This window comes from Nilaparvata lugens, chromosome 3, assembly GCF_014356525.2.
Source record: "Nilaparvata lugens isolate BPH chromosome 3, ASM1435652v1, whole genome shotgun sequence".
NCBI lineage: Eukaryota > Metazoa > Arthropoda > Insecta > Hemiptera > Delphacidae > Nilaparvata > Nilaparvata lugens.
The window spans coordinates 31070596-31089496 of record NC_052506.1 but is presented as its reverse complement, the minus strand read 5'-3'; the positions used below and the strand labels follow the sequence as shown (position 1 = coordinate 31089496).

Sequence of the window (18901 nt, the reverse complement as noted above, 5' to 3'; positions counted from 1 at the left end):
CAACACTCTTCAGAGTATAGCTTAATTATAATTTCTGAGTAATTGCAGTGCAGCAAAGATGGGTGTTAGCAATATTGACTGCTGGAATGACCCGTACCGCAGTTAGTAAATGCTCGCTCTATTATTTGAAATTTTTAACAAAAATTGTCTAACATCTTGAAGGAAAATCAAATTTGGGCTTCGAGATGTATAAATTCAATATTTGAGAAATCTATATTAAAATGTTGGTGTTTAAATCGTGACTGTTATCTTGGAATTCAAGACACAAATCTTGATCACATCATATTGATGCCACAGATAAACCTACAAACGTACACAATCATATCATCTCTTATTATATAGATAACGTTATATGTATATAACATACCTGTTTAAGCTGTCAGTATAATTCTGAAATGTTTATTGTATTGTTTTATTATTCAAAGGCAGAATAAAGTTCATTTTCATATAACTTAGAAGCCGAGTTATGTGTAGAAAAACTACTTTCTTTGTCTAGTTAATAGTGCACGAGGTTGATAGAATGATTCGCTCATAAATGGGTCTATTTTGCTCGAAGTTGTGCAGCAAATCGTTCCTAAGCACAGGTTTTATACCTATGTAGGCACATTTCTACGAAATTGTAAATTATGTTTTAGTTGTTACACTGTAATAATTGGGTATTACACTGTTATTTAATATACAGTGTTGTTACACTGTATATCATTGGGTATGATATGGTATTATAAAATATCTCATCAATTGTATTTTCTTTTTGTATATCTTTCATATTCTAATTATCAAGCACTTTAACATTTAAAATCTTGGAGATATTGGAAAATAAACATAAACTATGGGGCTTTTTGATTTAGAACTAAACACACGCGAAACCAGGCAAAGTCTTGTTTCGCAAGATTAATAAAGATTCTTCAAATGATAGAAAACAGTATATGATGTGTTTACATAGGTAAATTATGTATAACCATCCACTATTAAACAATCATCATTGTTTCATAATCAAAGTCTATTGCTTAAGTCTATAATATGTGTGACTGCCTATTTCGGACTATGTGTAACCTTATCTGAATTTTGGGAGAGGAATAGCACAAGGTCACCTTATTTTCCTCCCCCTATTATTTCAATGATGTACTTATTTTATGAATAAATGTGGTGTTTAAGTGAGGAGAGGCGACGTGCTGTCGGCGTGGAGCGGCATCCGGCCACTGGTGTCCGACCCGAACAAGGAGGACACTCAGTCGCTGGCACGCAACCACATCGTGCACGTGAGCGACTCCAACCTGGTCACCATCGCCGGTGGCAAGTGGACCACCTACCGCGCCATGGCCGCCGAAGCGGTTGACGCCGCCATCGAGGGTATGTCACAACACTTGAATATTCACATCAATCAATATTGGAATTAGTGTATTGATTTAAACAGGAAACACGATACAGATAGGTTAAAAACACTTAGGGCCGGTTTCCGAGCTCGGGATCTATAAGTTCTGGACTTACAGAGTCCAGGACTCAAATAAGCTCTCGGGTCTAAATTGACTTTCTGAATCACGATTTTATCTTCTAAACTCCGGAGTCTATCAAGTTCTCAACTTATTTGAGTCCAGGACTTTAACGCAGTAGACCTGAGGGAAATTCACAATATTTTGCTGTTGTATTGTTGGCATTATAGCAAAACGAAACAGCTGATTGCAGCAGGACAATTCAAATGAGCATGCTCTCCAAACTATTTTGTAAAAATATGTTTCGATTTCTTTGTAGGCCTATTCAAAGCAAAACCTTTGAAAGGTGAATGAATAAACATTTCATTTTACGTTATGCTGTTATTGATCATTGATCCTAACTAGTGATTTTGGAATAAAAATTTCATTAGGCTATTTAGTTTGAAAACATATTTGTTTTGAAAAAACTGGAGTAATAATCAATTATTGTTATTATTAATATGTTGAATATGACATCGATTAATAACATTCAGATTGGAATATAAATTCCAAGGCAATCCTTGTATTATTTTTCTTGAACATTTTTAGGTTATGTCATAAAATGATGTTAGTTTTTTACGCATAATTCTGATACAATTATATTCCAAAATGAACTTGCAAACTATAAATTATGAATTTAGATTGACTAGTCCAAATAATTTAGGTATTCCATGACATCTATTTGGCTTTTTATCTATTCCAAAACAATAACTGAATTGTGTTTGCTCAGTTAAGTCTAGAACTTGAATTTAAACCCTACCCCAGTCGAGGGTTTAAAATCACGCTGTTTTAAGTCCTGGACTTAACGATTTTTGATAAATCCTTGACTCGGAAAGAGGCGAGAATCTAATTCAAGTCCTGGACTTATAAGCCCTTCACTCAGAAAGCGAAATTATAAACTCCAGGGTCTAACATGATCTCTAAACTCAAGAGTCTATTTAAGTCCTCAACTACGTTAACGCTCTGACTCGGAAAGCCAATTTTCTGACTCCAGAGTTTAAAGCCAGTTAAAGTCTAGAACTTAGCTTAATCCCGAGCTCGGAAACCGGCCCTTAGAAACTTACATTATTTTCCGGAAATTTTTGGAAATGTAGTGAGTCTTGATGTATTTGTATTGATTTATATAATATAGTGAGTGAGTTCAACTTCACATTGTCAGCTTTGCTTGAATAGGAAGCATTGATGCTATTCACAAGGAAAGCTGACAATTTGAAGTGGATTTCACTAATGTAAAGCAAATACATTAGCAAACAATCAAATAGGTGAGAACATCGATGAATCTGGATGGGCAGACTTGAAACATTCCCGGTAAAACATGGATGTACATTTTATGTACAGGTGGCTCGAAGATAACTTTCCATATTAGTTTACCTGAACTCATGAGAAGTGGCTTTTGGGCCACGCTTTATTTAAAATAATAATTTTGTGTCCGCAAAAAGTACTACCTCGGTAATTTTACAAATCAAAGAATAATCCGAGTGAAACAATGTTTCAATTTGTTTTTTTCCTGTGTTCTTATACAAGCCCAGGTAGGCATTATGTCTTGGGACAATATTTATGTTCGCTAGGCTTGTCAAACACTATGGTGGGTGGTTCTGGAGTCACTCCACATGTGAATAAAATAAATGTGCTTGGTCAAGGAACAAATTAAAATGAATGAGAACATTGACGAATGAGGATTATACTTCAAGTTGATTTTAAAATCACATCTTTCCAAAACTATTATAGACACTTAGGCTATATATGAATTTAACATATTGCATGTAGGAATGTGCAACAAGCATGGGCGTCATATTGAGAATCATTCCAGACTCTGTCTCCTTTTTCATTATTTGCATCATCAAGTTGTATAATTTAAATTGAAAACTGCACAGGAATTTCTAACTGTTTGCGGAGATAATTGAACAATAATTCAAATCTTATCTACAGTAGATACTTGCGATACTTGGTAGAGAATTATGTGTGATTTGAAGAAGTCTATTTCGAGAGCAAGTGATTCTTCAGAATTTACATGAATTTGCGGCGAAACTCTTATAGACAACCAATATCAAATAATTTTTTTTCTATTATACAATATTCTCTATTGATTAAGCTTATTTGATGATTCAAGTGATTTTTAATAATCCACAATAAAAGATTGATATAGAAGTGATTATGAAAATTGAATGGGCTCTAATCAATAAAATCAATAATAGGGAAGAGCTGGAAGATGATGGTGAGACAAGGAGAAGTTTTGTAGCTTTTGGTAAGTTGCTTCCACAGAAAACAAAAAAGAATAAGTAGCTAGAAATTTAATCCACAAACACTTATCAAAACAACTTTGATTCAATATTCATCACTTATTTCACAGTTATGAAATACGCGTACACTTTTTCACCATTACACATTGTTCGTAGGTATTAGTACTCGAAATGTTCAATTATTGTCGAGAATGGAAGACTCCAGGTTTTCTATTTTCAACGCCGAATATGAAATCAACTTATATCACATCTTGGATCTTGAAAGCATGTGAGATTTAATTTTATTGTTAGCTGTAGTTCCGTGTTTATTTGACGATTCTAAATATTTTAGTAAATTCGTATGGCTATTTTAGTGGTAAGTCCCTTGTGGGAATTATAGTAAATAAACATAACGATATGAAGACCCAAGGCAGCCGAATTCAGAGAATTGCATTCTTCTCCCATAAACAGCAACTTAAATTTAAAAAAAATGTGTGGTATATATTTTTGTCTATGATTGACTGACAGTAATCGTTGAGGCCAGTACCCCACAATTATTGGAATTTATCAATCACACAGTTTTTTTTTAGATTTATCGTAGGTAGACGCAATAATATAATATACAGAGTGGGTGAAAAGTCCGAGAGCGGCTTAATATCTCATACACAAAGGTAATTTGACGGTGGGTGTGATTGGGGATCCTACTCAAATTGAAAATACTACTTTATTATGACTTTGAAAGTCTGGTCCGCCATCTTGGATTCGCCATGTTGAATGCAACTTTGTTTTTTTAAATAGGAAGGTGGTCATGCGATACATGATTTTGATACAGAATTTCAAGAAAAAATGAATGTTGAAGACCGCGCATATCGATATCTCAAACCGTTTCGAAGATATTCACACTATTAATCAATACTATTCAAAGAAGAAAGGAGAGAAAAAAGTATGAGAATGGCTTAGTATCTCATGAAAAAATGTGATTCCAAGGTGGTTGTGATTGGGGATCCTATTCAAATTGAAAATAGTTCTTTACTATGACTTTGAAAATCTGGTCCTTTTGGATCCGCCATATTAAATGCAACTTTAATTTTTTAAATAGGAAAATTGTCATGTGATACATGATTTCAATACGGAATTACAAGAAAAAATGAATGGCGGAAACCGCACATCAATATCTCAAACCGTTTAGAAGATATTCCCATTATTAATCATTACCATGCAAATCAGAAATGAAATACATAAGTGGCATTGATTAATAATGTGAATATCTTCTTAACGGTTTGAGATATCGATGTGCGGCTTCCGCCATTCATTTTTTCTTGAAATTACGAATTGAAATCATGTATCGCATAACAACCTTCCTATTTAAAAAAATGAAGTTGCACTCAATATGGCGGACCAGATTTTTTAAGTAAAGTAGTATTTTCAATTTGAGTAGTATCCCCGATCACACCCTCCTTGGAATCACAGTTTTTATGAGATTCTAAGCCGTTCTCATACTTTTCCTCTCCTTTATGCTTTGAATAGTATTGATTAATAATGTGAATATCTTCGAAACTGTTTGAGATATCGATATGCGATCTTCGCCATTCATTTTTTCTTGAAATTCTTTATCGAAATCATGTATCGCACGACCACCTTCCTATTTAAAAAAAACAAAGTTGCATTCAACATGGCGGATCCAAGATGGCGGACCAGATTTTCAAGGTCATAGTAAAGTAGTATTTTCAATTTGAGTAGGATCCCCAATCACACCTACCGTCAAATTACCTTTGTGTATGAGATATTAAGCCGTTCTCGGACTTTTCACCCACTCTGTATATTTCGTAAACTTAAGTTAAATGTAAAAAGTTAAATTTTTGTAGGCATGTATCAAATATCTCCTATTATTGAATTGACATTTGGAATATGTGCATGCTCTTTTAGTAATTTAGATAAGTAGCGATTGTTTCGATCTATTCAGTATCGATTGTTTGTTTTTAATAATGGAAAAACTATGGGATTTTATGTTTATGCATTACATGTGTACTGGAGACTAATATTTTAAATTCATAGCCACCCTCTTATTTAGAGCTAAATGAGATATGCATCAATCCCTTAATCTTGTACCTCGTATTATGCTTTTGAAACCATTCATATTTTTCATCTGGAATTATTTCCCAGTTATAATACTAGATTCTAATATTTTGGTTCGAATTTCATATTGCATTTCAACGTATTTCTTGATAGATGAGTAGAATTAATGAAGTCATTGTATGTAGTTGTAATCTAGGCTATGATTTTAAAAAATTATTTTATGTATTTTTCATTTTGTTGGAAATGTTATGAAGAATGGGTTTGGATGTTGAACAAGCATTTGATTGCATGATTTGTGTGCAGTTGCTAATTTATGGAAGACACCGGATGCCCCATGGAGTCAAGCTCAGCCCGGATCTACAGGTGCTTATCCACTTCTTATTTAATTCCATAGATAATAAAATATTATTATAATAATACTATAGGCCTAGATATTAATATTTTCCACGTCGAAAGCCATACTTGAATTCAAATAAATCGATTAGATGTTCAGTTTTATATAAACTTCAGACAGCATCTGTCCTAACCCTATATGCATAAGCAATAATATTGTTTGTGCATTAATGCTGCATGACCTAATATGGCTAACATGGGGCTAAACATTTGCGTAATATGCTTTCATCTTGTTGAAATTTTAAGGAGTTATCAGTTTTGACTGAGAAAGCTGCTGCTCCATTTTCATGCGAGTGTCTGTTGATAAAGATGATTGTTTGAAGGGTTTCATTTCCAGACATTTCTTGATAACATCAACTGTATTTCAAATTTAGAATACTCATAGAATTTCATTTGAAATTCTATCTTGAAACCAACAAAATTCAATCCATATACCTCTATGAGCATTGATCCTTTTGATCATACAATAATTTTACCCTAAATGTCCTGTTGAACTATGAACAATAATTGCACACATTCATCAGCTAAGCTAGGCTTTTGCGCTTTGAATTTCAAGCGTTATTGTTGTAAAAATAAAGTGAGATTTGGAAATTAATATTTTCATATCATCAATTTCGTTCAATTTGAATTGAATTCCGAGAGGTAATAGGAATTCCTAATGCCTGAAGCTTCACATCTTCAGTTTGCTATCGCTCTACCGGCCACGGGCTCATAGGCTACAAAACCCCTAAAGCACAAGAAACACTTGAAAATAAAATATTTTAAATTCAGACTTTTATTTTATTTTTGACTTTCTTTGACAATTTATTTACAAAAAGAAAAATACTTACAAGTAATAACATCAATTACAATAGCATCAACAGGTAAATTATCGTAACTTGAAACTAATCAATAAGATTATGTGCAATATCATAAAAAGCCTAACTTAATTTTAATTTTAAATGATCTATTTTTTAGGTAATTTTCATTTATACCAACAACTAGAAGAAATCACGACTAGTAAGTTTGAATTTATGCTAGTCAAGCCACAATATGAATATAAAGTATATTGTACAGTAGAATACGTATTTTTAGATTTGCATACTCTGCTTTCATTTCATACAGTTGTACTTGTAGTTGTCTGACAACATAATCTTTTTTCATTATCAATTATAACATTATGCTCAAGAATGATTGTATAACATAATTGATGAACGATATGTGTATGTATCTTTATTATTGCATTCTACTTGCTTCATTATTGCAAATGTTCACTTGCTTTGTTATGGCAATACATTTGATTAGATTTGAAATATAAACTTGATGCCATGAGACCAGATCAAGACTGAAATTTTCATATCAATAAATTGCCTGTGACGGGGTAACGTTGGAACTGATGCTTATTAGAGTAGTTTGGTTTTGTTAATGTTCTATCAAAGTCTCATCAAGTTTTGAAATATATGATCGGTGATTCTTTGAATCCATTAAAGAATCACTCTTGTATAAAATGAGCTTAAGGTATCGTCAGCATGAGGTGGTCGATTTTTAGCTATTTATTTTCTATTAATAAATACAGTAATATTAGCATACTGTACTTTCTTACAGTTGTACTTGTTGTAGTCTGACAACAAAATCTATTTTCATTCTCAATTAAAATTCCTCATTCATATAATAGGCTATAGTAAACAATTCAATTTTTTATAATACAGACACAAATAATGTTTTCAGTTGTCGGGAGAGGACAACAGGCTAAGTCTAAAACTGTCACTCTCCCGAATTTGTATGAATAAAATGTTGTAGAAAATAGGGTTATGTTTTGAGTTATATATAAATATCATTGGAATAAGTTGTTGATTGAATTGTTTAGCATGTCGACTGGACTGCATGGAGAGCAAGACGGACGGCCTGCTGATTGAGGGCGCCCATGGCTGGACTCCCACCATGTACATCCGGCTAGTGCAGGACTTTGGCCTGGAGTGCGAGGTGGCCCAACACCTGGCCAACGCCTACGGGGACCGCGCTTTCGCCGTCGCCAAACTCGCTTCGCTCACCGGCAAGCGATGGCCCATCATCGGCAAGAAGATACATCCCGAGTTCCCCTACATCGATGCCGAGGTACCTCTCCTCTATCAATAATTATTTATTCATTCCGTGATTAATTTATTTCCATTTCAATTCAATTCATCCAAAACACACAAAAATACAATTAGAAAAAACAATATACAATAAAACAATCGCAATAACAGTTCCAATAAATACAACTCAATAACAAATAAAACACAATTGCTAAAATAATGTGGTTTGCTGGAAAAAGAGGGGAAAATACCTTGCCAACTATGGTTCCCCAAGTAATAGGCAGGTAAGATATAACAGAAAGGGAAACGATTTGACAGAGAAGTGAAAGAAGGTAGGTATGATAGGCAGGGCTGAGGGAAGGTATGATAGAATGTGAATAACGATCCATGTAGTATTCATTCATTTTATTTATTCACAAGGCTGGGTGGTGGAGAGGACTTGAAAGTTCTAACTTAGCTTCTAATAAAGGATATTTTCATTTAATTTTCTTATATCAGGTCTTTTTAGAGTGTTTATTTGCAAGTTTCCCTTCATCTGCCTGAATTTTGCCTCAGTAACCCCTAGTAAAATATGGCGGTTTCTGAAAATCGCAGTGTCACGTTAAAGGTTCAGTCTGTGAAGCCACTGATGTCAATTATGTTAGAGCAAAAGCAAACACAGTGAGGATGATGTATCACCATGAATAGTAAATATCACTAAAAATAAGCAAAAGCAGCCTGTAAAGGTTTTTTAAATAGAATCTGTGAATAATTGAGAATTACACATGACATCAAATTATCAAAATTGGTCACTATCAAAGCTATTAGTGGTTATCATAGAATATAATAGAATAAAAACTCGTTGTTGGTTATCCATCTTGTTTTCACTACTATTATTATTAAAACTTTAAAGTTTTCTGAAATACGATAGTAAGAATAAAAACGTTTATTGTATCAATATGGGGTTATCTCAACAGTTAGCTAGTAACGTATAAAGGTTACGGTTAGCTCTAGAGTTAGCTAGTAATTAGTAGACTATGCAAAAAAATCAGGAATAAGTTTATAAATTGACTGTTTCTGGTTTCCTATGGTGTTTATATGATAAATAAATAGATTAAACTTAATTAGAATATTGTGACAATTTTTTTATTTTCTATTTGTTGTTAGTATAAACTTTTCACTTTTCAGACACATATTATACTTACATTTTATATATATTTTTAAAATATATTCACTCCCATTCATTTTCAAAGATATATTTTTAGTCACCATTATTGAACTAGAGGTTATTATATAAGGTAATCATAAGAATTTTTGTTTCTCAAGCTATGGATAATTATTTTCTGCTGTTGATTATCCATCTTCTTTTCACTATCAATACATTCAACTAATTATAAAGTTGAAAGTAGAAACTTTTATGTGAAACATTACATCCACATTTTAATGTGACGACATGCTTCGTGCTGGTTTTGCATATTTTCAAATCAAAACAAAAGCCCCTCTTTACTTGTAATTAATGTTAATTTTTCAAGTATATTTTGTTGAATGTTTGTGGTTTATGATTGAGTGTTTTGATATAAATGTTGTTGCAGATAAGATACGGAGTGCGTGAGTACGCGATGACAGCGGTGGACATGATCGCTCGCCGACTGCGACTGGCCTTCCTCAACGTGCAGGCGGCCGCCGAAGCTCTGCCAGGCATAGTCGACATCATGGCCGAGGAGCTCAACTGGAACGAAGCCGAGAAAAAGGTAGCATCTATCAATTATTGTAAGCCAAACATTATACAAATAGAAAATAATTCAAAGATTACAGAAATCTACTGCCTATTAAAGCAGAAAAGGTAATCAGAGACTGGTAATTAGAGTGACATGCAAGTACAAACAAATACAAATAATGTACTATTAATAATAATAATAATATCGGGTAACCTGGCTGGCTAAGGTCTGGTGTCAGAGAAGGTCGCACCTGATCAATTTCAGGGCCTCTGATATGACCTAACGACTGTTATTAGGCAAACAAAAGTAAGTACTATTAATAGAATACTATTGGGTGGGTAAAACTACTATCTATCACAATGTAGGATTACAGTTGCAAAGCACATAGGAGATAAGTTGGATGATTCAAATTGGATGATTTCAATTTTATCAAATTAAATAATGCTATTATTTATTCTAACAATGTTGGATGAAATAAGCATTCTTTATTCTTTATTTTTGAAATAAATACAAAAATAACTTTTGTATTCACTCAAAAATAAGTAGCCCACTTTAGCTACATGAAACGTTAAAAAATGATTTTGAATAATAATCTAACCTGTATGTGGTTCTGTTGTATTTTTATTGTTACTTGAAAAAACAGCAGAAAAAAGGCAATTGAGATACCGTATTCAAAATGTGCCAAGCGAATGGAAACTTGAAGTATGGCTAGTCTTTGTATTCTGTATACCGTACCGTACCGGCTTTTATTTTCATTCTCTTGTCAACTGATTTTTTTTATTCGGTAAAATGTACTGATAGTACTAATAAAATTATTATTTATTGAATAAAAAATCATAGTGTAGTTTACACTGAGAATATAATAATTGTAAATTTTCAAGCAAGTTGTTTTGTTTCTCTGTTTAGGATAATTCAAATTCATTTCAGAAAGGCACCTTCTTCATGAAATATTGCACCATTGTAATATTCTATGTATTTTGGCTATGTTTTTTCTGCTTGTGATTTCATGATGACTCATTTATTATCTGGAATGGTTTTAATTTTCATGTAATTATTTTTCCGAAATGTTTGTTTTTCAGAAACAACTGGAAAAGGCGTCCGAATTCCTCAAAAATGAAATGGGTCAATTAGTAAACAGAGCGTCGAAAGATAAGCTTCCAATCAATTTGACGAAAGAGGAAATCCAGCTGTACATCAAGCGCTTCCAAATCATTGATAAGGACCACAAGGGATACGTTTCCATTAATGACATTCGACGTGGTCTCAAGGTAAAATAAAATTGTATTCTCTCCAATTTCGTTCACCAATGTCCGATAAATTAATTCTATCTTAAAAATTATTTCGAAATTAAATAAATAAATATTGAGTGATCTGGCAGGCTCAGTTCTTGAGTCAAGAGTATTCAGGTAGAACCTGATAAATTTCAGGGTCTCTGATGTAACTTAACGACCGTTTTTAGACAGCCGTGTTTACTTGTCCATCCGAAACACGGGAGTGACCCGAGATGAATATCTTGGCCGTCCGGGGCTTGAACCCGGATCCTCTGGTTTACAAATCCAATGTCTAAACCACTACCAATCAAACAACGGATCCAAATAAACGAACTTATTTTAAAAATCCTTTGTCAATAATTTTAACAATAGGCAATATATTATAACTGAACAACTATCTAAAGAAATTACCTGCTCCGAAGAAGTTGAATATCAATTAAGAAGTTTGAATAACAATAACTGGAATAAATATGTGTAATAGCATTTTTAAGGAACTCAGCCTCTACTATAGTGGGTATCGGAACACGTTAAATTTCTCAATTATATATGGTTGAACTCCAGAATCTTCCTATTAGTAACTAACTACTTTCAGCGTCATTTTTTGAGCAAAACATTAAAAAAAATAAATTGAATAAAATTTTGAGTAAAAATTATGCTAAAAGTTGAAATTTTAATTTGGATGACTAAATTTCAAATTCAACTTTCAGCATCATTTTTTGCTCAAAATTTGCTTTAATTTATTTTTATTTTTAGCCATCCTGGCTTTATAGTCATCCTGTGTAATATTTTGAGATGATTTATCTACTAGAAACTTTTACATCTATGAGTTCGATAATTAAATATGTTGACTTGTTTTTTCCTGACCAGACCAATATAAATGATATTATGAATAGCAGTGCCCTTGATTCACGCAACGATGATGATGGCTACAACAAGTGAATTGGATCGTAACAAACCTTGAATCCAAGTAAATCAAACTCCACGAATTATTGCATCTAAAGATAAAAGCATACATACAAGAACAAATAAAATCACTTATTTACAAATACTTCATTCTTTTCATGTTAGAATATCAACATTTATAAAAAATAAGAAATTGCTTATTCTCATATTTATTTTTCTGTTTTTCTGTTTTATTAATTGGTTTTATAATTTAAGAAATCTTTTATGGTGGCAGTAATAATTTGAATTTGTGAATGAATAGCAAACACTGAGATCAAATTCCATTTTGTTGACATATAGTTCGTCGTATGTAAAAACTAGTGACTATCATAATGACTATCCAATTGTCACACATTTTATGATATGAATACACCCTCTTTCATTCATTTTATGGAATTCTTCACGTTTTTCTTTGGTATTAATGGATCTAATGGTGTATCTCAAAATTACCTTTTCTCTTATTCTACCATTTTGTACCACTACGATGCATATCAATTGAGCCATTTTTCTAATATTTTTCATTTTAATAATATCATATTTTTTATGTTCAAAATGAAACATGATTAATAAGACAGGTTGAAAGATTACATATGAAACCAAAATAAGTTGAAAATACTTTTTCAATTTGATCTTTTTACATCCAAATCAGAAATTTGAATGGAGAAAATATTGTTACCTAAAACTTCTGAGACTATAGAATAAATAAGCTGGAACATGAAGCGTCAATGCAACAGAGAATAAAATAGCGCTAACATGTTCATGAAACCTAAAACCTTCGCACAATGCAGAAAAACGCTGCCTAGTTATTTTACATCACACGCCTAGTGTGTATATGGCAATGACAGGCATTCTAAATTTTTCTGTAACAGACTTCGTCTCATCTTTTCTATGAAGCCAACATACTTATTCTATTGATAATAAATATTGTTATAATTTATCATTTTGTATGTTAATTCAATGTTTGGACTTTTGGTTTTGATAGAAAACTTATCTCTCACTACCCGAAGATCAAATCGCAAATTTTATGGAGGAAATCTCTTCCGAATACGGAGGTGTCTTACAATTAGCCGATTTTTTGCAGGTAAAACTGTTGTTTGACAACGTGACATCATTCTGTTCATTGAGGCTGGCTATTTCACGGTTTTAACGCTTTCTCTGTTCAGAATACTTTGATTGGTGGTATAATACTTGATACTTTCTGTCAGGCACTTATGTTGTTCCAAAACGTAGAAAATCTCTGATTACCGTTCAAGAAAAGTTTTATTATTCTGGAATATGATGATGTGCCTGATAGAATAGTCTTATACTTCCTAACAAATAGTGAATGTTTAGTTGTTGATAGCTACTGTAAGGGTGATGGTATTGCATTTATTTATGACGGGGCAACTAATTGTTGCAGAATTTCGGTGAGGCGGATGTTCCTGGGGAGGAACTGCACGAAATTCTGAGGGAAATTGACACCAATATGAATGGACAAGTAGAGCTAGATGAGTATCTCCAGGTATACTAACTACTCTTCCCTATACAGCTGACCCAAATTGTTTGGAGGCTTAAATCTGCACGAAACGCTTTTTCAATTCCCCTATTTAAAGAAGTTTGATTATTGATTTTATAAAACCTCTCTCGTCATTGAATAATCTACTATTATGCATGATAATGTGTTATTCAATCTATATATAATTCATTATAATTAATTGGGTGTGTCCTGCATTGACAAATTTAATTTTCATATCGCTCCTATGAAAACATAACCCTTTTTTAGAGCATGTTATTAATCTGAATTCAGGAGAGTAACACTTTTAAGTTTAGAATTCTCTCTATTTTTGTTAAATTTATGCATCTATTAAAGCAATAAAATATAATACTTGCTCCAAGAATAAATTACTTACATACAATGAATAATTATGACATAATAATAATATTATTATACTATTGCACTTAACTGATATTTCTAAATATTAGTTCAAAATGCATGTGATTCTATTTATATTATTTACATTAACAAAATAAAAATTAATTCTTTTTTATTTAATATTTATTGTTGATAGTGTAGATTATTTTCTATTCTTAACATGAAATTATTGAGGATATATTTATTTAGTTTTGTATTATCATGTTGTATTTTACGATCATTAAGGATTATTATTAATTTCCAATCAAGTAAATTATTTACTATCAATTTGTCTTCAGATTTGCAATAACAATGCTAATATAATCTATGTCTTCAGATTTGCAATAACAATGCTAATATAATCTAGATAGATCATTGAAATTCTACCGTGAGGTAGCCTATTCTATTTTGAATTTTTAATAGAGAATCTTGATTAAATTAGCAATTCAATTATCTGATGCTAGAATAATTGTTCAGATAAGTATTTGAGAAGAAGCTGGTCCATTTAACCAGTGCTAACGATAAATCAGGCCTTCTACAGAGAATTTTACGGCTGAATAGCTCTAGTCAATTATTACACTATTTGGTAATTATTATAGCTTGATTAACAAATAAGATTTACTGTCAAGTGCATTTGTCTAGCTTGATGTGACTAATGTTAGTGCATGATTGTATGGTGTTCAATATTAATAATATATGCATGCGTGTATTCTCTCATAAATCCTAATAAATTCTTCTACATATAGATGGGCACAACAATGTTTAAATGCATGTAATTTATGTATGTGTAAATAATAATATTCCAAATTTTACTACTTTTATTTAGATTCTGAAACAAATTAATGTTTTTATATTAATTTGTTTGATTATTCAACTTTTATTCAATATTCTATTATTCTTATTATTGAATACTCTTTTTTAAAAATTATGTTAATCTTATCAACATGATCATTTTCCCTTTGTCAACTCCATGATTTTTGTTCCTACCCTGTTTTGAAACTTGTGGGCGGGTCTCTATAATTTATTTAATATGTGTGTTATGTAGAATATCATTCATGTTCACAAAAATCATTCAACTACAGTCGAACCTCTCTATAACGAACCTCCACTTAACGAAAACCTCTACACAACGAATTTTTACCTGGTCCCATGACATTTTAGAGTTTTTGCTGCTCATTTACCTCTATTTAACGAATTTCGGACCTCAACATACAAAGTGTAGTGTGTATAGGAAGCAGACGGTCATTTTCAAGGAATTCTTCAGTTTCAGCAGAAAGGTCAATAGACTAAATGGCAATTCAGGTAGGAAGAAGATAGAGTGGTAGACAGTCAATAGAGGGTGAAACACATGTCGGGAATTGAATGCAAGTTACTGGAAATTGAATTCCAAGAGCTTGTCATTATTGTAGACCAGGCAGGTAAACGACTGGTTTCCCATTCTTACTTTTGTCACACATTTCAATTCTTTGAGCTGACTATGATGATGATAATGACTATGACGAACCTGAGGAGAAGAATCCGTCAGATCAAGAAGTTCTAGAGGCTTTCAAAATTATCAGGCAAGGATTAAAACTGAAAAATAGTGTACCAGACATGTCCGACTGTTTGAATAGTGTTTGTGAGTCGTTTATCGTACATGATGTTTTATTCAAATGCAAAATTCAACCGATATTACTCACTTTTTCAAATAAAAACAAAAAAAAATAGGAAATTTGAGTTACTATAGTATTTATAGTGAAGATATTGACAAAATAGCCGTATTTTGTGTTCCATCTAATAGTAGTGTAAGAAGTTGAAAAATATTGCTACAGAGTATGTACTTTGTTTGATTAAACTCTACTAATAGTACAAATCAAGCTTTCTGGAAATAAATTGGTGAGTTTACTTACGTATTACGTTCTACAAATATTCAAAAAACATGTTTTTTTTCAGCAGCATGAATTTTCAAATTTCCATATTAATATTGGCCTAATAGGTACCCTACCTACGTTCGCAAAGATATGTTTTATGTACTACCATATTCATTTATTTACCGCCTTGATACGATATTATAAGATCCATAGGATCGTGGCAGTTTTCTTGACAGAACCTCTCAATAACGAATACCTCTCGACAGCGAATTTTTTTCGGGATAATCGACTTCGTTATACAGAGGTTCGACTGTATTTAAAAACTTATTTCACTTTTAAAATAGTCTCTAACAACATTGATACAGCGTGTTTGCTCTTTTAAGACTTTGAATACTGTAAGACTATTTATATTAATAATATTTGAATCTTGCATTGTTGTTAGAGAAAAAAAAATAAATACAACATATAATTATTGTTTCATCCCTGACAGGTCAGGTGTTATTTCTCATTATAATTTTCAATCATTAAAGGAAAATCAGACTTCAAGTGTAAACCGATTCTCTGGATCTAGATTGGAGAAGATTTTATTCCCATGAGATTTCTATTGAATCAACTTATCACAATTTTTCAGATGATGTCAGCAATAAAGTCTGGACACGTAGCCTACTCTCGGTTTGCTAGAATGGCTGAAATGGAGCATGAAAAACACGAAAAGGATTCTCTCACAAAGAAAATTACCGTCGAGAGGAGCGGAGGTGGTCTTTAAAGAACTTGATTTAGCTAACAATATTTTATTCACAATTTTTCAATTTTATAAAAATTTCACAATTCGTCGCTGCTATTCCATGAAAAATATTGTTTCTATCGACTCAGTTACTCATTTTTGAGTATAAAGACACTAGAAACTTGCAAAGTTAATATTTCTACAGTCCTATAAAATAGAAAACCTCTGGTGTGATATGATGCTGTCATGTAGACAGTCATTCGAATTATTATCATATTTCAACCGATTCAAGCAATAGCCAAGTAAGTTATGTAATATATAAATATAAGTAATCCATGGAAGAAATGAATGATAAATACTTTTATGTTGAGTACCTGAGAACTCAAATACTGGATTTAATTAAGTACTGTATATGTGATTATTTTATTCTGCCCCTTTTGATATTTTTGCCCTTTTGTTGACTTGAATGTCAATCTTGGTCTTGTTTTTGAAGGCTGTAATTGCAAAAACATCTAGAGTGGTTATCCTACTTACGGATAACACTACACTCGTCCTACTTACACTCGCAGGACTCTTTTCAACTGTAAACAGTTTTCTTAGAAGCCAGTATCTATTTCAAATAGTCTTGGCGTTTACAACCGACAATTGCATTAAAATTACTAGAAATACATAACCACCCACACATTCTATGTTCAGTATACATGTTTTACTACTTCAAATCTGTATCAAGCTCTATGAATATATATTATTTATTAAAAGAATGAGCCCTGTATGAGTAGTGTGACACGAAATCAGTGTGACCATGTAATTTATAATATTTCTGCTCTGCTAAAACTTGAATTGCTCAAATTTCATATCTAATTCTAACACCAAAGCATTATTGTAGAAATGTTATTTCTCTATGAAATAGGCCTATTAATTTATGATATTTTCAATATTTAATTGTTTTACATACTTATAATACCTTCAAACTGTATAGTGATTTCTACTTAACTTTGATGTGTAACATAATATTAATAATTAGTTTTGTAATTAGAGATTGGCCTATTCAATGCAAAGATTTTTAAAGATTAACAGCAAAAGATTAGGTACTTTAGCTCTTGTCGAGAGTACTCCATTGGTTCAATTACTCAATTAATCTGTGTTTTAAACCAGACAAGGATATCCTAACATCTATTCGATCACTAGGCCAATTTTAGTATCAACTAGATTTTCCTAGTTATACGAGTAATTCATATGGATGAACAATTGTTTCAATTGCATTAAAACTCTTCAATCAGCAATTTTGGCGGTGGAAGTGTATTGATGTTTTATCATTAAATCCTTAGGTCTTCCAATATAGTAATGACTTATTAAAACCTCAATATTATAGTTAGTTTGTAAGAATAACTATTCTGGTAATAAGATTACCTTACACCTAATTAAAAATAAGGTATTTCAGTATTATTTAGTGGAAATGTTCTTTTTAAGTAGGTTGATCGATATTTATGAGGTTTCTCAGATCCCTTCCACTCATGTTCAAAAGAATTATATTTTCTTCGATTTTGGTGATAATTGGAATGCCAAAACTTATACAATTATACAAGTCATGCATGAATGATCCTTTTGATTTTTAATAATGCAAAAATTTCAAAGCTATAGCTGATTTTCACACCTTACGAATAACAGCTAGAACTAATACTAGTATTAACTTGTGATAAAGTTAGCCCTACTTTATCAATTTTTTATTATGTTCTGTATTGAATGCTCAGAGTTTGAAGACGTGGAGTGTTTCCAAATGAACTTTTACTAAGTTATTTAAGAAATCTATGAAGTTCAATTTGAACTCTTCCTGACAAGATTTTTAGTGTATAACTAGTCTTGTTATATTCAACTCTGTGATCATATAATGTGAATTTTAAACGTTTTTCTTGTTAAATTGTATTGAAATATTAATTTTAGTCTGAACTTGTTATTGTTAATAAAATTATTATAGTTTCATAAACTTGTCTGGCTCATCTTCTCTCACCCAAATTACCAATCCTAGTTGCCTACGGCTGGCAACCTGCTAAGTTCCATGAAAAGTAGCATTACATTTCTTTTCCATTGGATAAATAAAATAATTCAATTTCACGCTCTGCTTATATTTCACCATTTCCTTATTCCAAATTTAAAATTCAATTACTTGAAACTTTATGTTTCTTACTTGAAACAACATACCTATTCAATAGCTTCATCTTTTTTGATTAAGGCTATGCAAAGGCTAAAAATAAACTTTCTATACGTGATATTTTTCAAAGTTTTTCGATTTGTATCAAGCTATTAAAATGAAAAAG

The 18901-nt window shown here is 31.8% G+C and overlaps 1 protein-coding gene across 15 annotated transcripts in view; it reads left to right on the top strand.

Annotated features, from left to right (window-relative positions):
• Positions 1-18566, top strand: part of LOC111060466 (glycerol-3-phosphate dehydrogenase, mitochondrial) — a 34061-nt gene extending 15495 nt beyond the window's left edge. For 4 of the 15 annotated variants that reach the window (XM_039423504.1, XM_039423505.1, XM_039423507.1 and 1 more), the window contains 8 exons: positions 1156-1350; positions 6068-6127; positions 7115-7156; positions 8004-8251; positions 9783-9941; positions 10988-11176; positions 13521-13622; positions 16494-18566. In XM_039423504.1, coding sequence (XP_039279438.1) covers positions 1156-1350; positions 6068-6127; positions 7115-7156; positions 8004-8251; positions 9783-9941; positions 10988-11176; positions 13521-13622; positions 16494-16628 — 1130 coding nt within the window. In that variant the 3' untranslated portion in view covers positions 16629-18566. Of the gene's footprint in view, positions 1-1155; positions 1351-6067; positions 6128-7114; positions 7157-8003; positions 8252-9782; positions 9942-10987; positions 11177-12046; positions 12288-13103; positions 13203-13520; positions 13623-16493 lie in introns of those variants that run through there. The other 11 variants (XM_039423513.1, XM_039423515.1, XM_039423514.1 and 8 more) reach the window with 7 other exon arrangements.
• The last annotated feature ends 335 nt before the right edge of the window (positions 18567-18901 follow it).